This window comes from Mirounga leonina, unplaced genomic scaffold, assembly GCF_011800145.1.
Source record: "Mirounga leonina isolate KUSES-001 unplaced genomic scaffold, KU_Mleo_1.0 Mir_170, whole genome shotgun sequence".
Taxonomy (NCBI): domain Eukaryota; kingdom Metazoa; phylum Chordata; class Mammalia; order Carnivora; family Phocidae; genus Mirounga; species Mirounga leonina.
In genome coordinates this window covers 22,642,655-22,658,374 of record NW_023270433.1, presented here as the reverse complement: position 1 = coordinate 22,658,374, position 15,720 = coordinate 22,642,655, and the positions used below count along the sequence as shown (strand labels likewise).

At 42.4% G+C, this 15,720-nt stretch overlaps 1 protein-coding gene across 8 annotated transcripts in view; it reads left to right on the top strand.

Annotated features, from left to right (window-relative positions):
* PALM2AKAP2 (PALM2 and AKAP2 fusion) overlaps positions 1 to 15,720 on the top strand; it is a 346,978-nt gene that overhangs the window by 135,876 nt on the left and 195,382 nt on the right. For 6 of the 8 annotated variants that reach the window (XM_035016104.1, XM_035016101.1, XM_035016103.1 and 3 more), the window contains one exon: positions 1,597 to 2,292. The exons of the other annotated variants lie outside the window; for them this stretch is intronic. In XM_035016104.1, coding sequence (XP_034871995.1) covers positions 1,597 to 2,292 — 696 coding nt within the window. The remainder of the gene's footprint in view (positions 1 to 1,596; positions 2,293 to 15,720) is intronic. 8 annotated transcript variants of the gene reach the window in all.

The window sequence follows — 15,720 nt, the reverse complement described above, 5'->3', positions numbered from 1 at the left end:
CCTTCCTTCCTTCCTTCCTTCCTTCCTTCCTTCCTTCCTTCCTTCCTCCCTCCCTTCCCTACTCCCTCCCATTTCCTTTTTATAATATTTTCAAAACAAACCTTGGGCTACCTTTGCCCCCACTCTGAGAAGTGGCAGGTGGGACTGGGGCAGAGCTGTTGTGCGGAGAGCAGAAGGGGGCCTGGCTCGAGGCAACGGTGAGGAGGTACATGGGGAGAGGTCTGAAATGGAATTAGTAGCTCACAATAGTTGTTTGGCTGTGGAAGAAATTAGGAAGAAAAGACAAATCAGGTGTGGTTCTGAGGCTTCTCGCTTGAGAGACTATGTGGTGCTGGTACTATTTAAAACCAAGAAGACTATGGGGGAGTTTTTAGAGACCTCATCCCCAGAAGGAAAGGAAGAGAGCCTGGCCACAGAGCCAGCCCCAGGTACCCAAAAGAAAAAGTGCTGTCAATGCTGTGTTGTCATGTGACCACTTTTGAGTTCAGTGTTGAAGTTGTGGAGGTTGATGTAATCCATGGATCATCCAGGGAAAGCGTGCCTGGGGACAGCTGGCTTCCTGGGACCAATGCTCAGTGTCCTAGCGTCCAGAATGTGTGCCTCGCAGGGAGCCTCGGAGGTAATGGATTGGAGAGGATGGAGTGTCACACAAGACTATAGAAGAGAGGAGAGCAGGTCCTTAGGAAGCCAGGTTGGTGGCAGGATTTGGGATGAGTTGGAGAGGGTTAGTCTGGACGGGGAGAGCTGGTAGGAAGCCCTTACCATAATCTAGGGAAGCGGAAATAGTGTCTCAGATTGAGTAGTGGCAGTGGAAGAGAGAGAAGGTGACCGAGGAGAAAGACGATGTGGGGCAGAGTCACGAGGACTTGGCACTGTGTGCATGGCTGAAGAAAGAGGCTTTCTGTGATCATCACCCTCAAATTCCAGTGCCATGGGACACTACTACCTCCATCTTGTTCTTTTTCTAGTTCTTGTTACAGAAACCCAGCTCAGTGATCGAAGTACTCAGAGCATGTAACCTGACTGCTTTTGTAACTTCAGTTCCTGCAAACAGCCTAGTTTACAGTACAGTGGAGAATAGCCACACCCCACCTGCAAAATCCTTTGCATATTCTCCATTCACAGTAAAAGGAAATGCAGAAAAAAACAGTAGAACGCTTAGTGAAAGAGTTAAAAAAAAAAACGATTTAAGATTTTGGAATTACAATACTTCTTAGCCAAGACCTTTAAAATTGTCTATAAGCCTAGGGTAAGCTGTCAATCAAAATAAACTTGCATGTTGCCAGCCTCCCTGGAATTCATTACACTGGATCTATACAGTCGCTTGTGGTCTTACGTTAGCAGATCTTCCTTAAAAGTGTAAGTGCCATTGAGATACGGTAACTCTGCACATCTGGTTTCCCAGTGCATTAAGCTGCTGTGTTAAAACACATATATAACCACCTCTGTCCACACTGCGCACTCACTCTAACACTCAAGATGCTTGGCAGTTAGACTAGAAAGGGCACAAACCCTTTTTTTGTCTGTTTGGCAATTAACCATTCACTGGCTTTTTTTGTTGTAACATGCACTTCCTTTCTCTTGTTTTCATTCAAGCTGTGTACGCCATGGAAATTAATGTGGAGAAAGACAAACAAACAGGAGAGACCAAGATTCTCTCTGCATCCACCATTGGCCCAGAGGGGGTCCATCAGAGAGGAGTCAAAGTCTATGATGACGGTACCAAAGTAGTATATGAGGTGCACTCAGGAGGCACTGTGGTAGAAAATGGAGTGCACAAGTTAAGCTCAAAGGATGTAGAAGCGCTTATTCAGAAGGCGGGACAATCAAGCTTCAGAGGAGGGCACGTGTCAGAAAGAACTGTGATCGCAGACGGGAGCCTCGGCCACCCGAAGGAACACATGCTCTGCAAAGAAGCCAAGTTAGAAATGGTACATAAGTCTAGGAAAGATCATTCTTCCGGGACCCCAGGGCAGCAGCCCCAAGCCCCCAGCACTGAAGGGCCCGAGGCCAACTTGGATCAACCAGTCACCATGATTTTCATGGGCTACCAAAATATCGAGGATGAAGAGGAGACGAAGAAGGTGCTAGGCTATGATGAAACCATCAAGGCGGAATTGGTCCTCATTGACGAAGACGATGAGAAGTCATTGAGGGAGAAGACAGTGACAGACGTGTCCACCATCGATGGGAATGCGGCCGAGCTTGTGTCCGGGAGGCTGATCTCAGACACCACAGAGCCCTCATCCCCAGAAGGAAAGGAAGAGAGTCTGGCCACAGAGCCAGCCCCAGGTACCCAAAAGAAAAAGCGCTGTCAATGCTGTGTTGTCATGTGACCACTTCTTTCTTCCCTTTTCTTCTGGGCAGCCTTTGGGCTCTCTACCACTTCCGTAGACCTCACTGTACCACTAACTGCAATACTGTGAACTGGAAGCAAACACCTGCTTTGCCTCGCAGTTGGATTGCTTGGGTCTCTCTTATTTTTCTCCCCCTTTCATTTTTCTCCAGTTTCCTCACCTGAGAGACACCGTGCATGTGTATGCTTCAATCTTTCCAAGAACTTGCTTTTCCTCTAAACCTTTCCTTGTGTCTTCAAGAGTGAATCAGTTTCTTACTGCTCAGTTGGAATGGACTCTTCACATCAGCCCGTTCTATAGTAGCCTTAATTCACTTGACTGGAATTGAACCCACGGCATTGGGGGTTTCATGTTGTAGCGTGTTCCTATAACGTAGTCACATGTCACCACGTCGCTGGCTTCCCACTTGCTTCCCTTGCTGTGGATCTTTGCTTTTATATCGTGTGTGGCAAAATGCTGTTGGCTCCAGCTGGTTGTTAGTGTGGCCAAAAGTGGACCTTACTTAGTCTGTTCAATCTAGGGTGATGCTTTTTGCTGCCTTACATAAGCTTCCAGATTACAGTGTTGTGCACCTATGGCTTTCCTCCTGTTAAAACTGAAATGAAGTCTGATGTAAAAGAAAAGGAACCCAGTGCGTGTCACAGCTGAAATGTAGGACTGATTCCGTAACCTGCCCATCAGCAGCCGTCTCTTTCTGTGGCTTAACTGATGGACCCTTTATATATGAAGCACCATTTTTAATTTTCTAAGGACATGAAGCAAACATTGTTTTGAGCATTCATAGTAATCTCTAAACTTAGGCATATCCATGAGCCTTGCTTCTATTCTCTCAGAAAAAAAAAATGTAAATTTTTATATTGTTTTCTTTTTCACGGATATTTTCTGATCATGTTAATCTATTTTCAACGAAGGAATCATTTTGAGGAGTATCTCTGCAGTGACCATATTTCTAGAACAGTCTTTCTGACCTACCGTGGTTGCTGCCAAGTTTCCACTTCATTGTGGATGGTCGGTGCTGGAACTGAATTTACCTGTTCATCTCCCTGCCCACTTGATTACAGAGCCTTACTTCTGGACTCTTTTCTTTCTGTCTCCATGAGAAAGAGAATGTTTCCCGTAACGTCACGATGTAGGTTTATCCACCCTTCAAAATAAGTTTGAAAATGTAAAAAATGTGTAAGAAAGACCTGTCTTCTCCACATTAAGTACTTAAACTCATTCCACAAGTACCAACTGAGTGGCACATAGCTGAGCTTCTTAAGGCATGTTTCTTAAACTTCTGGAGATTTCAGTACATCAAAGAATAGTTTTTTTGTTTTTTTTTTTTAATCTAGACCACAATGAACAATTCTTTAAATAAATTCTTAGCATTCTCCCAAAGCAAGCAACCAATGTGTAGTAAAACCAAAGGGAAGCAATAGAGTAAAAAAAAAATAATATAGTAATAAAATAAAGATGTAACATTTTAACTGGTTCTAATAACAGAGATCTCTTAACTTGAAGTTATTTGCCCAGATGTTCACAGCACTCTTGCAAACCACTCACAAGATATATCTATGTTCTATAGAACATAGTTTTAAAAAACTATACAGTAAGTCATGCTCCATCAAGTCTAGCCTCTGTAGAAAGCAGACAAGAAAAAAATAAGGTAGTCTTGAGAGAATTTCTTTATGGAACCAACTAAATTTGTCCTAAATAGCTTTCTTAGTGCTAAATCTAACTGTTAATATTATAAGTTTCTTGGCTTGAACTTATATTTATTCCAAATGGAAAGGGGGGAAAATGACATTTTTATTGTTAAAAGTTAATTTCTCTCAAATTATATTTCAATGAGCACGAAGTAAGTCACTTTATTACCAATAGGTAAGCAAAAAAAGTTAAGAAGGAACAAATAAAGGAGCTAAATTCTGCCTCCTAAGATGATTCCATCAATGGCTTGCTTTTGAATAGTAGAGGGGATTCCCTCCAAATAATCTCAGGTTCACCAAAGCAGCTGCAGTTGAGTAAAGCTGCTGTCTTATCTCGGAATAGCATCTGGTTTTTCTTCCTAGAAATCTCCCCACTCAGCTTCACGCTCCTCAGTCAATGGTCACTTACGCTTCATTTAAATGTCGAAGAGAATGACGTGCCAGATAAACCTATTTACGTAGAAAATGAAAACAGTTTCAATGTTTGGACAATCTATTATTTTAATAATTTATTTAATAAAGAAACAATCTAAAAGCTTACCATAATTTATCTTTTTTTACTCACTTAGGGATTACAATGATCCAATAGGAGTTTTTAAAAGCACAGTTAGTGAGTGGAATGGTAGAATGTAGAACCCTTGAGCTTGCTGTTTGATAAACAGAATCAGTCTTTGAGGACAGATAAGTTCCAGAAATGACCTACCCGTCCTTCCGTAGTGAGCTAGTTCCTCATGAAGAAAATGATCTGCCCCTCTCACTGCAACCCTACACAGCAGATCTGGAAGACCAATGATAATCTGCACTTTCATTCATCAGTTATCATTATAGGGATTAGCAAATTATATGAATTAGAGGTCTCTTTATAGTTTTACTATTAAAGCTTATCATTTAATGGTTTAAAGGAAGACATGTTACCTTTATTAAAATGATATGTGGCCATAGTAAATGGTTTGTTTGAATATGGCATATATTTGCTTATTTTGCATCATTTTCCTATCAAAATAGAGGATTTAGGGTCAGCCAGTACTTTTATAGGATGAGACCTATAATCTCACCTACAGCAACAAGTAACTACATAACGAACAGATCCTCAATGTCGTGATGGAGAACGTTCTGCCTTCCTTGCCATTATTCTCTCTGTAAAAACTTTATTATATATGGTATCACACCTTCCAAAAATACAGGGTATTGACTTACATAACCTAATTAGAGAACCAGTAACAAAGCTGTAAGACCATGGTCTTTTTGAGCCAATGGTTAGTTGGATTGTCTTCTAAAATTATATATCCAGTTCCAATTTAAATGGAAAGAGGAGAAAGAGGGAAAGGAGGGATATTTCATTTGTTAGAGATTTTCAGTGGCATTGAACTAAAGATCTTTTAATGGTTAAAATGATAAAGTTTAACCTTACATATCCTGACAAATCTCGATGACTTGTACATCCTTGCCTTTGTTTTCTTTGATGTGCAATAGGACAAACTAAGGGGAATTTTTTTTTTTTTACCTTGTACCACTTTTGCCCTTAATTCTATTAATTCCTTCCATAAGCAAAATTTGTTGCCTCTAAAAGTGATTTGATAGTGTCCAGTGATGTCACTTAATACTGGGTGTAGAGAGGATGAGGAGCGAGGGAATTCCCTTCTGGCCAAACCCAAAGCATGGTATCCTTAAGCCTCCTGAGCAACCTAAAAGTATTCAAAGACTTTCAGGAAACTCAAATTCTAGAGTTCATTAGATTCGACTCCTTTTTGAACTGTTAATGTACATGTATAGCTTTAAATTCCCACCAACTCCGTTTTACTTCCTGGTCATAAACATGTTTTTTCCTACATACAAGTAGAATGTTTTGTTTTGGTTAGGGTTAAGTTTTTTATAAAAGGGGAAAAAACATCAAGGTACAGTATCCTCTCCGGAGCAAAATGTTCAGGCCAAGTAGGAAAACAGCTCATTTCTCTTCGCTTCCTGCAGAATTTCATTTCAAGGGACCACGGAACACCCTTGAAATGACCATTTATTTAATGCCAGTGAACCAATGGATAGCGAAAGAGGAGGGAGGGAATATGGTGACAGAGGCAAAAATCGAACCACTAAACCAGCTCTTCCTTTTTAAAAAGCATTCGCCCTGTCCATTTAAAACACAGGTGAACACAGACAAAATATCTAGATGCTCAGCCATCTCTCTTTGTCACTGGACCCACTGTGGAGTTCCGCTCACCAAAGGGCCCATTCCTTGTGGGAATAGTCTCATCTCCCAAAGGGTTAACTTTGTTTACAGTAAAAACCATGCCAAGGCAAGCAGTTTTAAGTTGTATTTCCACACCATGCACCTTCAGTTATGGAAACCACAGATAGTTTTGAAACTTCATAAATATGCAATCTTTTAGAAGCTCCTCAATTTACTATGTATCAAGGTATATAGAACTCCACTGATTAGGGTAGAACCAGCAAATATCCTTTGTCCTGTTGGACGGTACAACCCGCAGGTAAACAGAGTCATGGTATATATCCCAAAACAGCTCCAAGAAACCAGCAAGATGAGATCTTTGATTCTCGCTGCTAGTTGGCTTTCATTATATAGCCTTCTTCCGGTCTTACCAGGAAAACTGGCCTGCATTTTCTAGGGACAAAGAAAAATCAGGCTTTTGTGAGGAGCACAATGCAATTATGTGTCTGTATTTTCATAGCTTCTGCGAACTCTAAGATAAAATTCCCATTTTAACAAAAACCAAAATGCTTATTATTTGAATGTAGAAAAATATAAAATAAAGATTACATCCTGAAAGTTTCCAAAGGCAACTTCCCTGGGGATCCTTAGACCAGCCTCACTCACCTCCCTTAATTTTTATATGACTTAAATAGGCCTCTGCTTCCCCTCTCTGCTCCAATCTAACATAAAGTCAGAACCGTTGCATGAAACCTTGCTTTCAACTTGAAAATATAAGATGTAATTTTGGGGATCGCAGGCTTTCTGCATCAAAGATCTGGACAGCCTTAACTTTTGTAAAAAAAACAAAAAACAAAAACAATTTTTCAATGCTCTCTTTTACTAAGCAGGAAACCAAAATGTTTCCTGAAAATTAATGACTTTTTTAGATTTTGTGACTATTTTCTAAGTTTCTATAGGTTGAGGGGTAAATGGTCCTCTTCTCCCCATAATGCCTCTTCCTAGTCAACGGGGGGCTCTTTTTTGCAAGTCACTGCATTTTTATGAAAAGAAAAGTATATTTCATGAACCATAAAATTCTCCCTAGACTTCAGGCAGTCCTTCTGGAGTGAAAGAACAGAAATACAGAAAGAAAAGAATTACAGGGTGGCTTTCTCCTTATTTTCCTATGGTTACTGTACTGTATGGTATGTATGTTTACAGAATGTATCTGCCTTGTGATGTGAACAAAATGAATGACAAAAACAGAGTTCTGATGTGCCATTTGAAAGTTTGCCTTAGCATTGCTGTTTATGTTCTTCTTTTCTGTCCTTTAAAAAAACAAAAAACAAAAAACAAAACGCAGGTTGTATTCCAAAGCTGTATTAACACAACATTCTCTTCCCCACCCCTACCCAGACTGCTTCAGAGCTGTGAATTTCATCACAGGAGCCTTGAGGCAGGACCTTGCAGGTCAGGCCCAAGGGGAATAAAGTGGACATAGCTTGGACATTGTCTATGCCCATCTATCAACCAAGCGTGTTCCTATGTTCTCAGCTGGGTCTGAATATCATGCTCTGACATTCCTGGGCAGGTCACAGGCAGCATATGATCTTCCGCAGTCCTTCTCACAGGGAAGGAGGGGAACTTGTGGACCCCTTCTCTGGGTCTGGGAGCATATTTTTAAGCACAAGTGTCATAGTTTGAAAAAGGAAGAGAGATGGGCTCAGATGGTGTGATTGAGCCATAACTGAGAGGTGTGCCCATTCATGATAGTCTAAGACGAGTACCACAGGGGTGGGAGTAAGGAGTGGTAATTAGAAATGTAATATTTTACATTTATGTATTTTTTTAAGGAATGATATTTTTATAATGAAATCTATATGCATTATGAAGCTTGAGTTTGAAAACACCCTTGATTGAGTTATTTCTCCATTCCATTAAGGTAACTTTCTAGTGAGTTCTGTAGCACACGCCCAGACCTTGAGGGGCATGATCCAAGGTCCTGTGGCCTGCCCATGTGCCTCCACTGCATGAAATCCAGTGTTTCCAAACAGACCTAGGTTGTAAGATCAAGCTTTCTATGCCTGTCATTAGGTAAACCATGTCATTTGATAGCTCTCTAGGCTACACCTTTAATGATAAATAATGATGTTTTGGAAGGGGATAGCCATTTTAACTGTAAGCCAACCCCGGCAATGATCAAAGTCCAACTATTTCACATATTTAAGAACTAATCACTTCATTGGAGGTTAAGGGACCACTCATTATGGTACATCTAAATGATATGGGTAAAATGGTGAGTCAGAAGCCTCTGGCCATCTACGGTTTATACCTAAATGTATAAACCAACAATATAAAACTTAGGAGGTATTATTGGCCTTGTAAATACCAATGGGGCTGCACCACATTTTCAGAGTTAAGTAGACACAGAAAAGAATTATCTTTATCTACCCATTAATGAAATTCTGTATTTTTAGAGTTCTTGGATTTTCCCCCCCAATTTTCTGCCAAGCTCCCAAGTTTCCACTGCAATCAAACTCAGTTTCCTAAAGATCTTCACCCACACCAGTTCCTCTGTCTGATGGACAGAGCAGCTTAGGCCTCAGAGTCTGCTCACCACCCCTGTTAGACTCTCTTCCCAGGTAGCGTCCTTGCCCCAGATGGACCCTTTTTCTATGACCCTAAAAGACCAAGAGCCTTTTCCAACAAGGCAAAGTCATAAGCATTCTCTCCAAGTGAAGAAAAATAACCTGTCTGGTTCCCATGCAAGTCATTTCAATTCCATCATCACTAGAATCCCTCCAACAGGCCCAGTTCAAGCCCAGCTATGAACATCAGGGTCATGGAGACAGCTCTCAGAATGAAAGAGCTATGCAGATGCCTGAAGGTGCTAAGGGAGAGTTGATATGCTCTCATCTCGTATCTCACCACGGGAGCCTCACAGTGTTGAGATGAGGTGGACAGGGAGCCATCCGGGTCCTTGGTTTTGCAACCAGTCTTTACATCCAGAGAAGCCACCAGGCAATGGCCTGATCCGAACTGTTCTGTGTGCAACTCCAACTCCAATTCCGTGATATCCTATTCAGGCAAGCAGAAGGAGTCCTATCCTTTGCGGGGTTCTGGGACATTCTTCCCTCCTCTCAAGCTCCTGACTTAGTAGAGTTGAAATCACACAGGGGTTCCAGAAAATGTTGTGTCTGATGCAGCTTTTCAGTGAATGTAGGTTGTTGATGGAATTTTCAGCTTTAGCAGCTCACTCGGGGTGAGTGACATCTCTGTAAATATTTCCATTTCTGTGGTTGGTTGGGGGGTGGGGTGGGGGCCTGTCGTGCTGACTCTGAAGTAGACTTGCTGGGCTAGCTGCTGTACTTTGTAACCTGAAGTGTACTTTGACTGTTCCGACTTCAGAAATAACACTGCCAGTGACAGCCAATGCTGTCCTTGTGGCTTCTCTCTGTTCCTCTGTACAGTATGAATAGACAATAAACTGCCTTTTCACTGCATCTACCTCTGTGTGTCCGTGCCCCGATTCTTTTCCCTTCCCACCTGCCACGAGTGGATCTCGGGCCAGACCACCTCGGGAGCACCTTCGACCGCTCGCTAACACTAAACACTAACCCAGTGCCTTTCCAACTGGAGCGTGCCTCAGAATCACATGGGGCGGGGGGTGGGGGGGACCCGCTAAGAAGGTGGAGACTCAGTCACACCTCTGGAACTCAGATTCAGGTTCCTGGGTGGGGCCTGCTCACCTGCATTTTTAATAATGTCTCCAGGTGATTCTGATACATGTGGTTCCTGGCCCATCCGTGGGTTTGGGGGCCCCACAGGGGGCATCCCTGTGGCCTGCCTGTTCCAGCTGGTTTCCACACTAATGCACTTCCCCAGCACTTCCTCTCTCTCACCTGCTCTTGCACATCTGTCTCCACACCTGTCGTCCTTTTTCTTGCTCCTTGCAAGCCCCTAGCAGTGGCATCGACTGTGATCCCGTGGGTCAGACGTGGGCTGCCCCTTAGGCAGTAAGTATTCATGCACTGTAGTCTTAGGAACAGGAGCATCTGAAGACACATGGGGACTTGGTTATTGTTCTTTACCACTGTATCCTCTCTATCTAGAATAGGCTCAACAAACTTTTTCTGGAAATGGCCAGATAGTAAGTATTTTGGCTTTGCAGGCCAGATGATTTCTGTCACAGCTAGGCCACTCTGCCAGAAGGCAGCCATGCACTTCACATAAATGAATGAGTGTGGCTACATTCCAAAAGACCTTATGTATAAAAAATAGACAGTAGACTGGATTTGGCCCTCAGGCTTGTAGTGTGCTAATCCCTGGCCTCCAATGGGACCTGGCACATAGTAGGTACTCAATAAAAAATATTGAAAAGGTATTATATGATAGAATGGACAGGTGATACCACCTGTAGAACTGTCATAGAAATTTGTTTTCTTTGAGGATATGGAGTAAAAGAAATCAGTTGGGGAGCTCTCATCTGTTTGGGTTCCATAGTGGATTTTGTTTTTCATGTCTTTATGTATGGAAGTTAACTTGAAAGTTTAAAGCATGAATGGTGCCTTGTAAACAGCTCAAACTGCCGAGTTAACAAGAGTTTCAACCAGTAGATAGCTGAAGAAGTACAAGGACGTCTCGTCCTTGTCAGCAGCACTGGGGATGGTCCCTAAATATCTGAGCATTTGATCCAAACGTCTGTGGAACTACATTTTGTCTGGGCCATCCTATACAGTGAAGGCAGGGCTTTCTTTATATTACTTTCTTTGTTAATTGAAATACTCTTTCGGGTGTGGACATGTGGGCCGGAACCACAATGGCACATTACACATCCCATAACCGAGGGCACACTAACAGTGAAACACCAGGAGCTGTGTGTTTCTATCCACCACCATTGCTGTTGTGGAGTTAAAGGAAATTATATTTACGCAAAGTGCCTGGTAAGCAGGAAGTGGATAACAAATGTTAGTTTACATGTGATGAGAAAGTGTCTGTCCCTCTACCAAAGGGTTCACCTTTCCCAAATGTAAAGAGTATAGGCTGTTCCGGTGTGTTTCAGTACCAGTGTAAAAATGGAAGCCGCTTTTCCCTTCTTTGGCCTTGGGACTACTTTTGTATTACCATGAACCATATGAAATTGACATTTTGGAGATCAATAGTGTTGAACGTTGACAGTTCCATAGAGTTCAATCTAATAATTCTATTCTGGGGATCATTTTCCATCAGAGAGGGCAAAAAATGACCAGAACTCCAAATACAGCAGGAGGAATTTAGATAGGAAAATAAGAACTTTGAAATGGAACATGGTTCGGTACCACCAACACAGAACTAGGCATTTCCCTTGGGTGTGTAGGATTTCCTATGATCTTACATCGACCCAATGAGGCAGACATTGCTATTGTTCTCCTTTACACACGAGGAAACGGAGTTACTAAGATAGTGAGCACCTCGCCCAATGTAGCAGAGCTACAAACTGGGGTGGGGGTGGGCATGGGAAGGACAAGATTGCAAGCCCAGCTCTAACTTACTTCTACACAGAAGGCTCTATGTCATGAAAGTGGTTTGAGGATGCAGCTAAGGCTGGACACAGAAAAGATTTGGGGAATGGAACCGTCTATGCAAAAAAAAAACCAAAAAAACCCAGAAAATGGCACCGGATCTTATTTTGCACCTTTACGTACTCAGGCAAACGCTCTGTAATATCACCGCCCCCTGGAGGCTGGGAGGTGTCTCTGCCGACTTCCATCCCAAAAGAAAAGCAGAGGGTAAAATCACCCGCTGTTCTCTGTTCATTACCGCTTGATCGTTTTTCCTTCCCCATTTAGGAAAAGGATTAACAAAATTGCCCAAACAACTCCATAAACTCTAGGGGTGGCGTGTCCATCTCTGAATAAGCTCGGGTGGTTTTGTTGTTGTTACTGATGATGATAGGATTGCTATTATAATTATTAAATCACCCATGTCGCAAACAGCTAAGAGAAACAGGGCTGGCATTATGCACCTGCCTTCGGATCTAGGCTGCGTCACCCTTCGGCAGCACCACTACCTCCCCAGCAGCCCAGCTCCTCGCCTGCTTTTCTCACACAGTGTCAAATCCTCTACTTCATGGACGATGCACAAAAGCAAAGATTTGCTATTTAGGAGTTCAGGCTACCAGATCTGAAAGAGATCATCAAGTACAGAAATCACAAGATGGCTATCCATAGGCTGAATCTGGCCTTCAGTTATATAAATTTTGCCTGCCTAGTGCTTTCAAATAGTTTTTAATTCATTGCCAAAAATATTAAGAGAATTCTCATTTTTAAAGTATGGGTTTCCAGCTTCTCTAGATATTAGAGCCTCTGTCTTTTTTTTTTTTAAAGTCTCAAAGTTATTTATTCTGTACAAGTTTCCACTATACATTAGACATTTACACAATAAACGAGTATACACCAGCTCTTTGTTCAGACTCATAGGTCTTCCCTGGAGAAGGGTGTCAGGCCATTTAAACTCAGGGTGTCTTTCTCTGATGCCTCCTCCTGGGAGCACTGGAAGGCACCAGGCTCCAAGTTGTATGGGTGTGCAAAGAGCTCCATGCACAGAGCCCCATGCCTTGGTGCTGAACAGCTTTACTCTCTGGGAGAGCACAGAGTTGTGTCCAACTACGTAGGGCAAAATCAAGCCCATGGGAAAGAATCATACAACTGAGGCAAGATGTCCCAGGATATGCAGGCTCCAGCTCCCAGGATAGGACTGAAGACCAATGCCAAGAGGAACCAAGGGTGGCATGGGCATTCCTGAGAAACTTGGTGCAGAGGGCTTAAGTCTAGGAGACTCTGAGAAGGTTGGGGGTAGAGGATGGCAGGAGGGTCAGGGGGGAAAAGCATGTTAAGAGGGAATAAATTAAAGGTGAGAGAAGCACCAGGGATAAGAGGCTTGTGCTGTCCTTCGATTGTTTCCCTAGCTAACAATTGCATAGAACTGATGGCCGCCTGTCCCCTTTAGAGGATCTATACTCTCATTCACCATCACCACCACTACTTCCTATTATCTCACTCCTGGTCAGCTTCCTTTGTTTATGTCACCTGCCTGGCCCCTGTTGACATTCCTAATCTACTATAATCCACCCACTTTATGGTTGGGTCAAATGAGTCCCAGGTGGGAGATGAGACTTACCCATAGCAAGATAATAGCTGAGCCAGAGCTAGGGATGAAGTCTCCTGAACTCTTGGAAGCACGAGGTTTTATACTATGTTTAGTTTTGGATCTGATAGAAGCATTAAAATTTTGAACAAGCTGTGGGCAGAAAACCCATCTCAGTAGCTGGTGCTTTTACTTTTTGACAGGGAAACCCACCTACTTGTATAATGATAGATTATCACAAGACTCGTGAGCTCATTTACAACTCAAGGGAAAAAAATCCTTTTCCTACAACAATTTATAGTATATAGATTATCCTACTCTGTCTTCCTTAGGTTAAATGAAAATGTAATGTTTTAAGAACTTTGTGGTATCATACGCTTTTTGGTAAAAAGCTTCATTCCTGGAAAAATAAACAAAAACTTTGTAATCAACAGTTGAATAGTTCTGGCGGCTTCACATCTCTTCTTAGGGAAAATACAAGGCAAATCCCATATATACTTAAATTTAAATGTGGTCTTCTCTCCTCTCCTAATTCGTGGTCTTTGGTCATGCTCCCGAGGCTATATGGTCATGGAATAGAAATGTTCTCTAATGTTTACTCCCTATCTTATTAAGAAAAGCAATCAGCAAGAAATTTGACAATTCAGAGAACAGAGGAAATGGGAATCTTTCCTCCCTTGGCTTGTCATCAAAGACCAATGCAATCTAGTGTTTTCTTTTCTTTCTTTTTTTTTTTAATTTTAACTAGAGGCTAATCAAATTTAAGATGATCATTGTATTTCCCCACTTTCTTTTCATTTCCAAGTCACTGAGAATTAAAAATATCAGCAGTGGACCTACTCTTTCCAGTTCAGGATTGTAGGTCAGCCTGGAGGGCAACTTAGAAGCGAGGTGCAGTCCGGGGTCAGTGTGACGCGTCCCATCCATACTCTCAGTATATGCAGTCTCAAATTCCATGTCTTAAAGAGTGGTTTCAATCCAGAGCACACAAACAGGTTCAGTTGTTTCTTCTTTCCCTGAATTCCAACCAAATCCTAACTACACTCAGAGACGCAGTACGAGATTCTGTCACATACCTTAATTCGGTTTTTCTTAAACTTTGACTTTTGGGCACCACTTTAATTATTTTTACCCTATATATATATACATTACTTGTGGACCATTATTTGGTTTTTTTAACCACTTATTTGACTTAAATTTACTTAAAATGTAGCTTTGTAGCCCTACCTTAAATAGGTAGCACATGCCATACAAAGTAACTGTCTAGCGGGGCTCCTGGCTGGATCAAGCAGAAGAGCATGAGACTTTTGATCTCGGGGGTCGTGAGTTTGAGCCCCACACTGGGTGTAGAGATTACTAAAAAAAATAAATGAATAAACTTGAAAAAAAAGTAACTGTCAAAATAAAGGCGAATCAACATCATTAATTCCCAGCTGCATATTGTTGCCTAATTGTACAGTTACCTGAGACCAGCTCTCTCATTGTCAGAGAAGGGAATGACCAGGTTGGCAAGCTGTCAGACATACACCTCCATCTCTTTCATATAACCAGATGGAATGAAAGAGAACCAAAATGGTAATCACTCTCTCACTATGTGGCTCAGTATTATTTAGTACCATGTTCATTTACCGCTAAGATTTTGGAAACACTTCTTCCCCTGTTATATTCCCTTAAAAATCCCGGTTTGTCAGGGGCGCCTGGGTAGCTCAGCTGGTTGAGCGACTGACTTCGGCTCAGGTCATGATCCTGGAGTCCCAGGATTGAGTCCCGCATCGGGCTCCCTGCTCAGCAGGGAGTCTGCTTCTGCCTCTGACCCTCCCCCCTCTCATGTGCTCTCTTTCTCTCTCTCATTCTCTCTCTCTCTCAAATAAATAAATAAAATCTTAAAAAAAAAAAATCCCAGTTTGCCATTTTGAAGATTAGGGTGAGAAATAAAAAGTGACTTGCTGAAGCCCCAGGAAAGAAGGAGCAGAGACACAGAACTAGTAATCACACCCAGGTCCGGGGGGTACTTCAAATTCTTTCTGTCACCCCAGGTGCCTGTCCCCGCTGCGCCTTGCATAAGGAATGAATTGAATATATCTGCAGCCAACTTCAAGTCTCCATAAGGCTCTCCATCATTTAAACAAACAAAAGTTAACATCTGTTCCAGCTCGAGCTCTCTGGCATAAGCACTTTTTCACTGATGGAGGCCAGATCTAATTGGGCTCCTTCCGCCTCACTTGAGCAAAGTTCCAGGATCAGATGTGCGCTTCCAGGTAGAGGGGGAGCTGAGGGTCTGGATCCTCCGTGCAGGACTCCTGCCTTCAGGTTCGGCATGCCTTCTGCGCTCTAGCAGGCGGACGCCTGCTCAGGAGACTTTCTTGGTTAATTCTCGAAGAGTCAGGGATTTAGTCGATGCAAG